Source organism: Palaemon carinicauda, chromosome 6, assembly GCF_036898095.1.
Source record: "Palaemon carinicauda isolate YSFRI2023 chromosome 6, ASM3689809v2, whole genome shotgun sequence".
Classification (NCBI taxonomy): Eukaryota; Metazoa; Arthropoda; class Malacostraca; order Decapoda; family Palaemonidae; genus Palaemon; species Palaemon carinicauda.
In genome coordinates, this window is record NC_090730.1 from 112486845 (window position 1) to 112501192 (window position 14348).

At 34.8% G+C, this 14348-nt stretch overlaps 1 protein-coding gene across 1 annotated transcript; it reads right to left on the reverse strand.

Moving 5' to 3' along the window:
- Window positions 1-2492: 2492 nt before the first annotated feature.
- Window positions 2493-5772, reverse strand: LOC137643202 (uncharacterized). Its single transcript, XM_068376051.1, has 5 exons — window positions 5700-5772; window positions 5070-5233; window positions 4581-4809; window positions 4281-4463; window positions 2493-2587 (listed from the first exon to the last, which is right to left on the reverse strand). Exons 1-5 carry the CDS (start codon window positions 5770-5772, stop codon window positions 2493-2495), a joined length of 744 nt encoding a protein of 247 aa, XP_068232152.1.
- Between the last annotated feature and the right edge of the window lie 8576 nt (window positions 5773-14348).

Below are 14348 nucleotides of genomic sequence, written 5' to 3' on the forward strand. Positions count from 1 at the left end.
GACCCTCCCCTTGCGTCTGTCTATGGTCTTTTTATGCCAGTCCACACCACCCAACTTTCTTACATTGCCAATCCATTGTCTTCTCTTCCTTCACCTGCTTCTTTGGCAATCCCAAGGGATCCAATCTGTTATTTATATGTTAACTATCATCTGTCTTCTTTATTACATGGCTTGCCTAAGTCCATTCTTCTTTCTTACATGTTAGAATATCCTCTACTTTGGTTTACTCCAGTATCCGTGTTACTCTTTTTCTCTCACTTAGTGTTACTCTCATCACTATTCTTTCCATAAACCTCTGAGTTGTAACTAGCTTATTTTTTAAGACTTTAATTATGTTCAAGTATCTGATGCATAAAATAAACTGGTAGCACCATCTAATCAAGAATATTTTTTAGAGAAAGTGGCATTTTAATTTTCCTAATATTATTTGGTTTTCCAAAAGCCCTCTATCTTCTGTTTATCCTTCTTTTAATCTGAGTTTCGTGTGCGTGGGATACAGTTATTAGCTGCCCTGAATATGTATATACTTTAACAATTTCTAAAAGTTCATCCAAAACTCTTATTTATTATCTCCCTACATTCTCATTGAACGTCTTCTTAGTTTTACTCATATTCATCTTCATGCTTTTTTTTTATTCAAATATTTTATCATCTCTTGTAATTCCTCATAAGATTCACCAAACACAACTATGTCTTTTGCCAATCTTAAGTTGTTAAGGTATTCCCCATCAATATTAATTCCTCTATTTTCCCAATTAATATTCTTTAAAACCTCTTTTAGGCAGGCTGTATATAATTTAGGAGAGATGGGGATTCCCTGTCGAACTCCTTTTATAATCGGAACTTTCTCACTCTCCTAATGTAGTTTTAGGATTGCTACACTTCTTCTATATATATCTTCTTGTTTTCTAACGTAAGCATCATGAATTCTTTGTTTTTGAAGAGCTTTCATTTTACGGAAGTAAAAGATTTCTCACACTATAGATAACATACACTGCATTTTTTTATACACCTTTGATTTTTCCATTGGCTTGTTAATTATATGAATATTGTTAGTTGTTGAATATCTACTTTTAAAGCTTGCATGATCTCTGATTGTCTTTCATTTGGGACTAATATGAGCTTTGTAAATATTATATTTATGACAAACCATTATGTATGTCATTCATATACTATGGGAAAGCTTTTGATTCTGTCAAAACAGCATCAGTAATGAAAGCCTATATAAAAAAAAAAAAAATTAATAGACGAATCTTTTGTTATAACTCTTGATGATAACTCTAAAGGAAATACAGCAATTCTAAAACTACATATAGTGAGCAAATTCCGATTAGTAAAGGAGTTAGCGATGGACACATCTCTCCCAAACTATTTACAGCACGTTTAGAAGAAGTCTTCAAGAAATTACATTGAGAAAATGAAGGAATCAATATTAATGGGGAATCCCTCCGACCACAATCTACATAGCTTTCTGCCTTTTACTTTCTATTAGTTTCATTCGGTCTCCCAGTCCCCCCATCAGACAAACTCCTTCTTTCAGTGATAATAATAATAATAATAATAATAATAATAATAATAATAATAATAATAATAATAATAATAATAATAATAATAATAATAATAATAATAATAATAAAAAATTAGCTGCACATCTATAAAACATCAGTTTTCAACTCTCATATCGTAATATCCGTTACCGTTAGCTTCATAAACATGAAGTAATGAAATGGCGTCACATTCCAAAACTTTAATTCTCCATGGGTGGTAAAATCTGGAATACTTTCCCCAAAACATTCATCGAATGTTCTAAGTAAGTCCTGAACCTTAAATTACCTCCCACTCAGCCAGTTGAGCTAGCTGTAATAGTAGCTACTCTGTTCATCTTTTTATGTATATTGTTCCAATTCTAATAAGGCATTATCTTATGTTTGTAAAAATACCAACAATATTACTTATCTAATATTAATTCACAGTGACAAATTACAAATCTGATAGTTTAGGGAAAAGTCATAAACAATAAAAAAAAAAACTTATTTTTCAATGAGGAAGAATAGGCTTGTAATCATGTGCGTGGTATACCGGGATCATTTTGCACTAGCAGCTCAGCCAGTAAAACATTCAATACTTCTTTACTTATTGGTACTTACAATAACCTTAATATAACTGTTTTTTTTTTTTTGTTAAGTAAATTACAATAAAAGTAACTTACTTCTACTGACGATAAGAAAATTTCATATAAAGCAAAATAGAATCATTGCCCTTGTATGACAACAATTTGGAGTAGGCAATAAAGGACTATTTCTTTTTTCTTTAGGCTTTAATTTGGCCATTAAAGTATAACAATGGATAATGGAGATAGAAAATGTTATGCTTATGTGTGTCGATCGACAGCTGGTGTCTTTCAATCTAAAATTGGCATTTCATTTTGGTAATTGGAGGTGAAAGTAATTTTTTGTTTGGTTACCGATTTTTATGCTAGTGATGAATCTTAATCAGATGACCAAATCGTAGATCATGATGCCAACTCTCACTATCAAGTCGTACTGAAATTTAGGAAGAGTTCGTAGTGAGTGTACAGGATATGAATCTGCCACGAAAAAAAACAAAAAAACTGTGTAATGCAGGTAAAGTGTAGGGCTAATGCTAGCACAAGCAGCATTGGTATGTAAATATGTGTTGGCGAGGAGGCTATTGTTATTGCAAGTAGTGTTGCTGTAGATGTTATGAAACAAATAAAGTAAAGAATACTGGGCAATCTGGTGTGTTGAATGTCTAAGGTTAAAAGAAAAAAAAACATCTAAACGCAATAGAAACAAATGTGAGGACTACTTCAGTCAAACGACCAAAGAAATTGTGGAAGGGAATAAAACGGGAAACAGGGCCACAGGACATATGTGGATGTTTTGAAAATGCGACATGTCGTGCTGTAGGGGATTTTGATAAACGAAGGCCTATTTTTGTTGGTAATTAAGTAACATAAACTTAAAACAATAAAAACGAAAAGGGATCAAAGACAACACCAAAACCAAGTTACTTATTCTGTTATGCACTTGGGATAGACTTTCAAAGGGTGTGGGAAGGACATTGCATCTATGCAATGAATTCCAAGATTTATCATGCACTCTTTTTCTTCTTCTTATTCTTTGTATACATCTTTTCCCACTTCTATGTGGGGTCGATGTTTCTGGTTGACTTGCTCCATCTACCTCTGTCCCACACCTCATCACCGGTTAATCCCTTTAATCGAAGGTCATCCTTGATACAGTCTACCCACCTTTGCTTTGGTCTCCCTCCCCTTCTCGTTTCCTGTACCTCCATTTCCATCTCTTCTCATGACATGACCATATCAACTCAGTTTACTTTCTTGGATCTTACCTGATAGTTTTCTAACTCCTGTGGTACCCTTCTAATTACTTCATTTCATGTCTTATCTCTTCTTGTCACCCCACATATCCATCTCAACATTTCCATCTCTGCCTCATCCATCTTCTTCTCTTCTGTCTTCTTTATTGCCCACGTCTCTGCTCCATACATCATTGCTTGTCTGACAACTGTCCTGTGGACTTTACCTTTCAACTTAACCCCTATTTTCCTGTCGCATAGTACTCCCTGCACTTTTTTCTAATTCTTCCATCCTGCTTGTAGTCTGTGGTTTAGTTCTGCCCGCAGATCACCATCCTTTGCAACTGTTGATCCTAAATACCTAAAATTTTCAATTCTTTTCAATCTCTCTCCTTGTAAACTAGCTTCCACATTCTCGCCATTTTTCAATCTCAAATGCTCTGTCTTTTTCCTGCTGATCTTCAATCCTTTATTTTCCACTTCTCTTTTCCACTCCTCCAGTTTCTCTTCTACTACATCTCGCCTATTGCTACACAGTATAACATCATCAGCAAAAAGGATACACTAAGGAGAATGATCTCTAATACCTTGTGTTACTACATCCATGACCAGATCACATAGGTAAGGGCTCAATGCAGACCCCTGATGTAGTCCCACATTTACTGGGAAACTTTCTGTTACGCCTATACTGCTCTTAACATTTGCTTCTGCCCTTTCATACATATCTTTGGTGATTCTTACGTATTTCTCAGGGACTCCCTTTTCTCTCATACATCTCCACAGCTCCTGACGTGGTACTCGATCATATGCCTTTTCCATGTCAATAAAGACCATATGTAATCCTTTTTGTTTCTCCGGATGTTTTTCTATCATCTGCCTCAAAGAAAATATTGCTTCTACAGTCCCTCTTCAAGGTATGAATCGAAATTGTTCCTCACTAATTGTTGTTTCATCTCTGAGTCTCTTCTTAATGATCTCCCATATTATGCCTGTGTAGTTGCCACATTCCTGGATGTCTCCCTTCCATACCTCTAGTGGTATATTATCTGGTGCTGCAGCTTTACTATTTTTTATCTTCTTCACTGCTTGTTCTACTTCTCTTCTAGTCACTCCTATGGTAACTGTCTCGTTTGGGAGTCAATCTTCAAATACTGTTCTTGGGTTCTTCTCATTCAATAGCCCTTCAAAATAAGATTCCCACCTTCTTTTAATTTCATTCTCTTCTGCTAGAACTATACCCTTGCTATCTTTTATTTGCCATATCTGTGACAGGCCTTTAGATGCAGCATTCCGGGCCTTGGCAATTCGTAATACTTTCTTCTCTCCTTCTGGTGTTTCCATCTCTTTATAGACTTCATTTAATGTCTCTGCCTTTGCTACTGCTCTTCTTGCTTCTTTCTTTGCTTGTTTATAGTTTTCTTCATCCTGCTCTCGTCCTGATAGATCTGCCTTCTTCTTGGCTTTTTTCTTGGTGTTTATCCGTTCTTGCACTTACTCATTCCAACACCACGATTCTTTATCATTTGGGGGTCTTCTTCCTGATGACTTTCCAAGTACTTCCTCACCGATCCTTAAAATCACTTTACTATTCTTGTAACCTTACTGCTTACAGCACTCTTTCTTTCAACAAGACTCTTAGTTCTACCTCTTTCAATTTTCACTACTTAATCTTTGGGTCCATTCTCGTCTTTTTTACTTCTACAATTTCTTAGTCTGCTATCAATTACCACTAACCTGTGTTGTGCTGCTACACTCTTCCCATTTAACACCTTGCAATTTCTAACTTCCTTCAGAGGGTCTCTCTTACGCTGCAGCAAATATATCTGGGTCTCCCTGCCACCACTACTGTAAGTAATTAGTTTGTTAATCTTCTCAAAGGTGTTGATCATTGCTAGGTCAAAAGCCAATACAAAATCTATGACTCTTTCTCCCATCATTTTTCTCACCCACACCCCCAACCTCCATGCACTCTCTCTATCCCTTCCAGACTAATTCCCAGGTGGCCGTTCAGATCTCCTCCTATAATTACCTTTCCCTTGCGGGAATTTTTCCAAGCTCCTGGTCCATCTCCTCCTAGAATGTATCCTTCTCCTCCTCTGTACATCCAGTTTGCGGGGCATAGGCACACACCACATTGACTATTGTTGCTCCCAGTCCTAGCTTTAAACTCATAATTCTGTTATTTTTCCTATTTAACCCAATCAAATTTTCCTTCAACTCTTTCGATAATATTATTCCTACTCCATTTCTTCCTTAAATATTTGCTCCACTGTAATATAATTTACAACCTTCGCCTAGTTCTCTTGCGTTATTCCCCTTCCACCAGGTGTCCTGCACACACAGCTCTCAAATCTTACTTCTCTCCATGAGGTCAACCAGCTCTCGCCCTTTTCCAGTCATTGTCCCCACATTCAGAGTTTCTACTCTCATCCTCTCGTCAGATATTTTCCTCTGAGCTTGCCTTTTAACCCAGCCTGCCCATGACTGGGTAGCCCTTGCCGATTTTTCGGAGCGATCAGGCAAGGTCCCAATGTGTCACTTAAGAGTAACGCCCTAGCATTAATTTCATTCTGATTATACTCACTGACCATAGTTTTTTGCCTAAATTTTCATGGCCAGATGCCTTTCCTGCCGCCAACCCTCCCCATTTACCCGGGCTTGGGACCGGCAACAAGTTGAGGCTGGCTTGCCCCCCTCAGTGGCTGGGTTATTCATCATGCACTCTATTTTCAGAAAATAAAGTGGCTTCTACCTGTGGTACGCCCCTTTAAGATAAAATAGGAAATCACAACCAAAAGTCTCGGAAAATATTAAGACCTTCATTATACCCAGTTCACAAATACATACAGACCCTACCTTTAGTGACCGGTATTATAGTAAGAAGTAAAACCATTATCGGCAGTACTTGGCTACTGAATGTGGTGTTTGTAAGGTTAGCAGTCTTTATAAGATTTACTGCAGAAAAATTGAATATAGTACCTGAATTTTTTTAATAGATTAAAGGGTGCATTATTAAAACATAGTAAGATATAGTAAGAATTATTACTACATACTAAGGGTTCCAGTTCAAAGTTCATTGGTAATCGTTCAAGTGAGTGTAACTAATAAAATATAGATATCAAGCCAAATCATGTTCGTGACTTGTAAAGGGAACATTGAAAATGATAACATTCTAGTCTCAGGGCTATTGCCATTGATTCACAGTAAAAATTTCTATAGCCTAAATTAACAGTTAAGAAAGCTTATCACTTCCAAGAAATAGGGAGGTAATGTGGAATTTGATAAGGTTATATGGAAATGGTGGAAGGTTGTTGCAAGTCGTAGAGAGTTTCTATATAGGTAGTAAAGTGTCTGTTAGGATAGGAAATAAAGTGAGAGAGTGGTTTTCAGTGAGAGTGAGACTAAGACACAGATGTGTGATGTCATTATGGTTGTTCAATTTGTGTGTTAAATGAGTTGTGAGAGAGGTGAATGTTCGAGTTGCAGAGTTGTTTGAGGATGATAGTGTACAAGTTGCCGACTAGGAGGAGACGATGTGTCGATTAGTGTGTGAGAGAAGGAATCTGAGAGTTAATGGAATTAAGGATTATGAGATGTACGAAAAGGGACAGTGGTGCTAGGATGAATGTTATTTTGAGTGGCGAGTTACTTGAGGAAGTAGATCACCTTAATACTTGGGAAGTGTTGTTGCTGCAAATAGTGGAGTGAAAGCAGATGTACATCAGGGAGTGAATGAGGTTGTAAAGTGTTGGGGCAGTGAATGGAGATGTAAAGTCTAGAGGGAAAGGAATGAATGTAAAAGGTTCTGTATGAGGAAGTGATTGTCGCAACTGTAATGTATGTATGTGGAATAAAGTGACGGACAGATCTAAACTAGAGGTTTTGCGATGAAGTGTCTGAGGTATATGGTTGGTGAATTTTGATTATATAGGGTGAGGAACGATGTAGTGAGGATGAGAATCGGTGTATGAAAGGATTTAGCACCTAGAGTGGATATAAATGTGTTGAGGTGGAATGGAAAGGGGCTGTCTGCTGAAGTAGGTGATGAATGCAAGAGTTGATTAGAGAAGTAAAAGCGGAAGGCCAAGGCTTGGGCGAATGATGGAGTAAAGCAATTTCTAGGTAATAGTAGGATAGATGCGAGAGAGGCAAGGGAAAGTATTAGAAATAGGAATGAATGGCGAGCAATTGTGATGCGGTTCTGTTAGTCCCTGCTGCTACTTCTGGTCGCTTTGGTGACTGCTGAGGCAGCAGCAGTAAGGGATTCAGCTTATGAATCTTCATTTGTGGTAGAAAACATGATATGGTGGGATGTTGAACCCTAGCAGTACCAAGCAGACTTGGCTCAATCCCTTGTCAGGCTAGGAGGAGCGAAGAGAAGAAAAATACCCCTTGTTAATTTTTTAATGTCGACTACCCCCAAAATTGCCGGCATTGCCTTGGTAAATATATATATATATATATATATATATATATATATATATATATATATATATATATATATATATATATATGTGTGTGTGTGTGTGTGTGTGTGTATATATATATATATATATATATATATATATATATATATGTGTGTGTGTGTGTGTGTGTGTGTATTTGTGTGTGTGTGTGTGTATGTGTGTGTGTGTGTGTTTGTGCTATCAAGTATCTTAAGTGCATCTAAAAAGATAGGTTTTTCAGAATGAGAAGGTTTCAGTTATTGCCTTTTCATAAAACATGTGTATTATGACAGAGTCATTCTATTCCATACTGAGAATTCCGAGTCATGTTATGTTTCTTAAGGTAATTGTCATAACTGATATGCTATATATATATATATATATATATATATATATATATATATATATATATATAAATTCGTGAGACTAGTATCATTGAGGTACTGGCACTTTTTAAAGGCAGGGGACTTTCTCTATGGTGAAAAATATAAAAGAAAGAACACACTACAATAAACTGCTTATATCCCTGACTTGATGACGTTTTGCATCTAAACTCCATAAAATGAAAGATTTTCCATCATAATTTTAAAGAGAGATGATGTCCAAATGGCATCAGTATTATTGTTTAGGAACGCCTTACTTTAACATCATCATAAATAACACTTTTTATTTTTTTTGCATTTTCAATACCAGTAAATATTCTTACTAAAATTAATTGAATATTACTATGTGTATTTTTTATCGCACTGGATCTATATATAGTCTACTGTAATGTAATTTTACTTCACATTGAGAAAGAGATGGGGACATTTGAATGGCAAAAGGGTAATGTACCGACGGGAATGAGAAAAATATGACTCGGAGAAAAAAAATTATGGAGAGAGTATCTTTATCTAAGAATGATACGATAAGGCGAGAATGGAAAGGGAACTTTTTCGTAATGCCTCCCTCTCCCCAGACACCAAACTACGAAAGAAAAATAATTCGGGCGAAAGGCTTAACGCTGAGGTAAGAGACAGGTGTAGGAAGTTTTGTTGTTTTGTAAAGTCAGGATTACATGTTCTGTGCAAATTTAGTTTTCTCGTTAATCCTTAGATTTTTTCACCGCTTACCGCAGTAATGCAATTATGCAATAATGTTCATAAGTTTTATTGAGTTTGTATGTATTTGTGGCCTATGGAGTAGAGAGTGATTAGGAGTGAGGTTTAATTTCCTAGTTTACCACTAAATAAACATATATGATACAATCACTTCCAGGTGTTCTTGAATGGAGTATTTAACTTTCTATCTCTAGTCACTGCACATATTTTTTTTTTTTTTAACATGAATAATTCCACTTCAGCTTCCTCTTCTCCAAACATATTTCATTGATATAACTTGTTCTTGTTATTGTCTTCTTCCCATAACTACCAAAAATCAATTAAGGTATAATATTTTGTCTGGAATAGACATTATCACTTGATACTTTTCTCTCTACATATTTTCACCCAAACACTTCGTATATCACTAGGGAACTAGTTACTCATTGAATTCGTCTGTCTATATTCTAGACTCTATAGCATGAATACATTATATCTCTAGCTTCAGTATCACAAGCATTTTATGTATAAACCATCTGTATTATTAATTTCCCTTCCGCATTTTTTTTTTTAATCTTGACATAGTTCAACCATTACTTTTTTCTTCTCTATCAACCTGTACATTTCGTCCCAATCTCAACTGATTATTATTATGTTACTTTAATGTATCAATTTAAGTCCTATATTTATATTGGCTGGGCTGTTTTCTCTGGAGAACTCTTCACTGTACAAGACGGACTAAAATACAATAAGCAAACTGGAGACATCATAAGGATACGAGAAATATCCAGAAAATCATGTTCTAGAGTAAAACAATATCCCCAAGTTACAACTCGTTACAACTGTTGGAATATATACGTAATATTTAATAGGCAAAAATATCGCTCTTCAGAGGTCGTATACCATAATAAACAAATGTTTAAAGTACATAAAACAGAAGGCGGGAGTCAACTGGTGCTAGGCGGGTCTGTAGGGTCAGAGCTGAAACGGGGACAGGAATTTCCAGAGAAGACAGAACTTGACTAATGACATGTGGGTCTGCAGGTGGCATAACTGAAGCAGTGGCAGAGGTGTCCTGAGGGGGCAGGACTTGACTGTTGTTGTTGCTCTTCTTCTTAGCAGGAGGGGATCACACAGGATCTGGGACAGACAGTGACAGGCAGCAAAACTGGAGTAGGACCAGTGGCAGGAACAGAAAATGAGAGGAATAGTGGCAGGTGTAGGACTATTGACAAGAACATTGGCAGGAGAGTGATTTTAATCATCTTCCTAGGATTGGAAGTCCGGTGTAAAGGTTTCAAGTTACCCCCAGTTTCAAACTACCCCCCGGTAATTTGAAACCGGTTTCAGATTACCGGGGGGGGGGGGGTAGTTTGAAACCGGTTTCAAGTTACCCCCTCTGTCTCCAAGTTACCCCCTCATCAGAATGATAAATAATTCATATGACATCGCAAATAAGTGCCATGCATTTATTGCTGGTTTCGCAGCAGTAGGAAAAGTAGTTTAATTTTGTATTTAAGACCAAATATTGTGTATTAGTGAGTATATGACACGTTAAAAGTCACAGACTGTAATTCAAGGTTTTGTGATAAAGGCGAGGTAAAGTTTTATTTTGTTTCAGTGTTCGTATTTAAGACCTAACGTGTCATATAATTCACTAATACACAATATTTGAAGTTACAGACTGTCATTTAAGGTTTAGTGATAACGGCGAGTTAAAACTTCATTATATTTGTGTGCGTGTGATTGTCGAGATTTTTTTTTTTTTTTTTTTTTATCTCCAATAGATTCCATTCATGTGCTTTAGGTGCATGAGCTTCGGACGGCAATATGCCTGGAGAAATTGACACAAAAATCCCTCAGAATAAATGGTGTTGATTATTTCATTATTCATATAAATGCATATATATATATATATATATATATATATATATATATATATATATATATATATATATATATATATATATATATATATATATATATATATATATATCTTTTGAACAAGGACAGCCAACGCGCAGCTTAAGGTGTCAATCACCAAAACTCATTTGCGGCGGTGCCGATTCTCCTTAATCCCAATGCTTACACTTCACTATGACAAGGGAAGGAAAGTGACAAATTATGAGATATGACATACACGTTGCCACTGGGTTAGTTCACTGAGACCTTCTGTCAAATCCCATTAAATGCATGAAGATTAGCTTCCTCATTCACTGTCTTGCACAATAGGCTTCTGTAAAAACCATGGTAAGTTCTCAGCGTCGTGTTTTCGCCCAAAAGAAAGAAAAATGGCATACAATGTCTATCAGTTTTTTTTAAATGAGAAAATTATAATGAAATTGTTAAATTTGGAATTGACCAAGCAATCAAACGTGTCACAGATGCAACTAACATATAAAAAACGACTTTGTTTCAGATTTACAAGGAAAATTGGGTCAATGGTATTAAGCATACTGATAACATTATAAAGGAAGACATGAAAATGGTCTGAATTAACTAATTTGTTGAATCTTTTGTGATAGCACTAACTTCATCTGACGAATTCACCATAACCACGTTTGCTAATACAGCCTTTGTTGTTAAAAAAATTTGTCGATTAATTAAATAAATTCTAAAACAATAAAATTACCAATGTAAATATACCATATTGAACATAGTTAATTAAATCTTTTGTCAAGAATCCTGTCTTTTAATAATTAATCAGAATTGAGAATTGAATTCATTTGATATCAAAATTAAGATTATTTCTGTTAGTATGATAATCATTTTATAACAATTTTGCTCTTTGTTATATCTAATAGTTTCAACTTGTCACCACGTGGTTGCAAACAAAAAGATCGAAGGAAACAATTTGGAGAGAGTATCAAATAAAAGATTATATTCTTAGACCGTTCAAATCCGGGTGAATGACTTATTAGCTGACCCTATTCTCCTTTTCTTGGCTCGCCCATAGATTAAAGCGGCCAAGCCAGGTGTGCTTTGAAAATGACCCAAGAGAACTGGCAATGCCGCTATTGGGCTCCAAGTTTGCTCTTAAAATGGTTTGACTATACCCATAGATGCAATATAACAATAGAACTCCTTGTGTCCATATATCTTTTTGTTTATTCATATATTCTGTCAGTGATAATGCATAGTAACTTCGTAGTAATTTGATCCTATGCACGTGATAAATAAAAGCTCAAATACAAATTACCAACATGCGTGTTGTCGTGCAGACAGAATTAACGTTGTGTAAGCTACTGTTAGCTTGATTCAATTTAAACTAGAGAACTTTAAAGATGGTATGAAGTCTCGATTACTAGGTATTGCTGTTTTGTCATTTGATGAAATGAGTAATAAGAAAGAATGGAGCTATGACAAAGGGGCAGAAGTCTTATATAAACCGCATGGAAATGTACAGGTGACTATGTTGCGAGGTCTTTTTTTTTCTTTATGATACATTTCAGGTAAAATTCTTAAACATTTTATCACTCAGTTTTTCAATAATTTTCCATTTCAAGATCAACAACAGAGAAAAAAAAGTCCATACAGGAATCCATCACTTACTACTTTGAAGATGGTTTAAATAGGATTTAATTTAGCCCATAATAACACACAGCTGCCTGCCTTTAGGCTAAAATCAGTAACAATAGTTGTGAGATTAACACAAGCTGTGTTCAATGTCATCCATAGAGGGCTATAAGTGTAACGACTTTACAGTAGTCCAGGTGTTTTCGTATACAAACAACCAATGTAAGTACAGTAGAAGCAAACAGCATGTGCTGTATCTTGTTATATCAAAACTGTTATAATTGCTTACAATCTTGCTTTATTAAAAGTGTCAATTATTTACAGATATCATGAATGATATAGCATTTACAATATACATATATATATATATATATATATATATATATATATATATATATATATATATATATATGTATGTATATGTATGTATATGTATAAATATATATATATAGATATATATATATATATATATATATATATATATATATATATATATATATATATATATATATAGATATATATATATATATATATATATATATATATATATATATATATATATACATATATATGTATATATATATATATATATATATATATATACATATATATATATATATATATATATATATATATATATATATATATATATATATATATATATATGATATGTGTGTACATATATGCTTATGATCAATATGTTGATTATATCTTATATAATATTTGCTTGCGGTATAATTATGAAATATTTCAAATAATGGAAAAAATAACCGTCAAAATCAAATTCCACCTCGTCTCCTTTTCTCTGAAAAATATGCGCCTATGACTGGTAACGGAATTTCCGACATTTATTAGCTAAGATATAAACATAAAACGGATAAAGGCTGGATATTAATAAACGATATCAATAGATGAAATAGTACATGTATATATATATATATATATATATATATATATATATATATATATATATATATATATATATATATATATATAAAACCTAATGATTGTGTTGACCCTGATCAAAAGCAATTTATTGATAATAAATGATGAGATCCTGCGCAAAAACGGGGGGTGTAGTTTGAAACCAGCGGGGTAGTATAAAACCGGATTCAAATTACCCCCGGGGGTAGCTTGAAACCGGTTTCAAGTTACCCCCCGGTAATGTGAATCCGGTTTCAAACTACCGGGGGTAAGATTTGGAGGGGGTAATTTGAAACCGGTACACCAGGACAGTGGTGGCTCCCAGAGTTTTACAGTCTTATCAAGGTACTTAGTATCATGGAACAGATTACAATCATCACATCTCAGCCTGGCATTGTGATGAACTCCTCCAAGGATAAGTCAATTATGAATGTCAAACATATGGCAAAAGCTGTTCTTTCTGTATTGGTAGTAGGTGGTACATTCAGTGCAGGGCTTCCAGTCTTGGCGGTATTGACACTGGCAGCGTACCTGCCAGGACTCATACAGAACCAAAGAAATGAATGTACGTTTGTAATTGTCTATCTGAAAGTCAACAGGCAAAATTTCAGTTGCCCAACAACTGGATTCGAACCTGTAATTCTAATCTAGCCGAAAATCACGGCTAGCTAACACGGCCCGTGATTGGCGCTATTCGCGGATAGAGCCAAGGCCGCGTTAAAGGTGGCTGGGACGTCTGTTCTGCTTGAGCGCTGGTTGGACACTGTAAATGAAGGCTCCGTGGCTTTATTTACATGAATCTGGGTATGTCTCATTCTAGGAGTCGTGTGATAATAATAATAATAATAATAATAATAATAATAATAATAATAATAATAATAATAATAATATTATTATTATTATTATTATTATTATTATTATTATTATTATTATTATTATTATTATTATTATTATTATAAATGTAATTCATATTGTTGAGTGTCTGTAATAAGGTTAGAGATTGAAATCCTAAGTTTCATCAATCACCCATATATGATGTAAT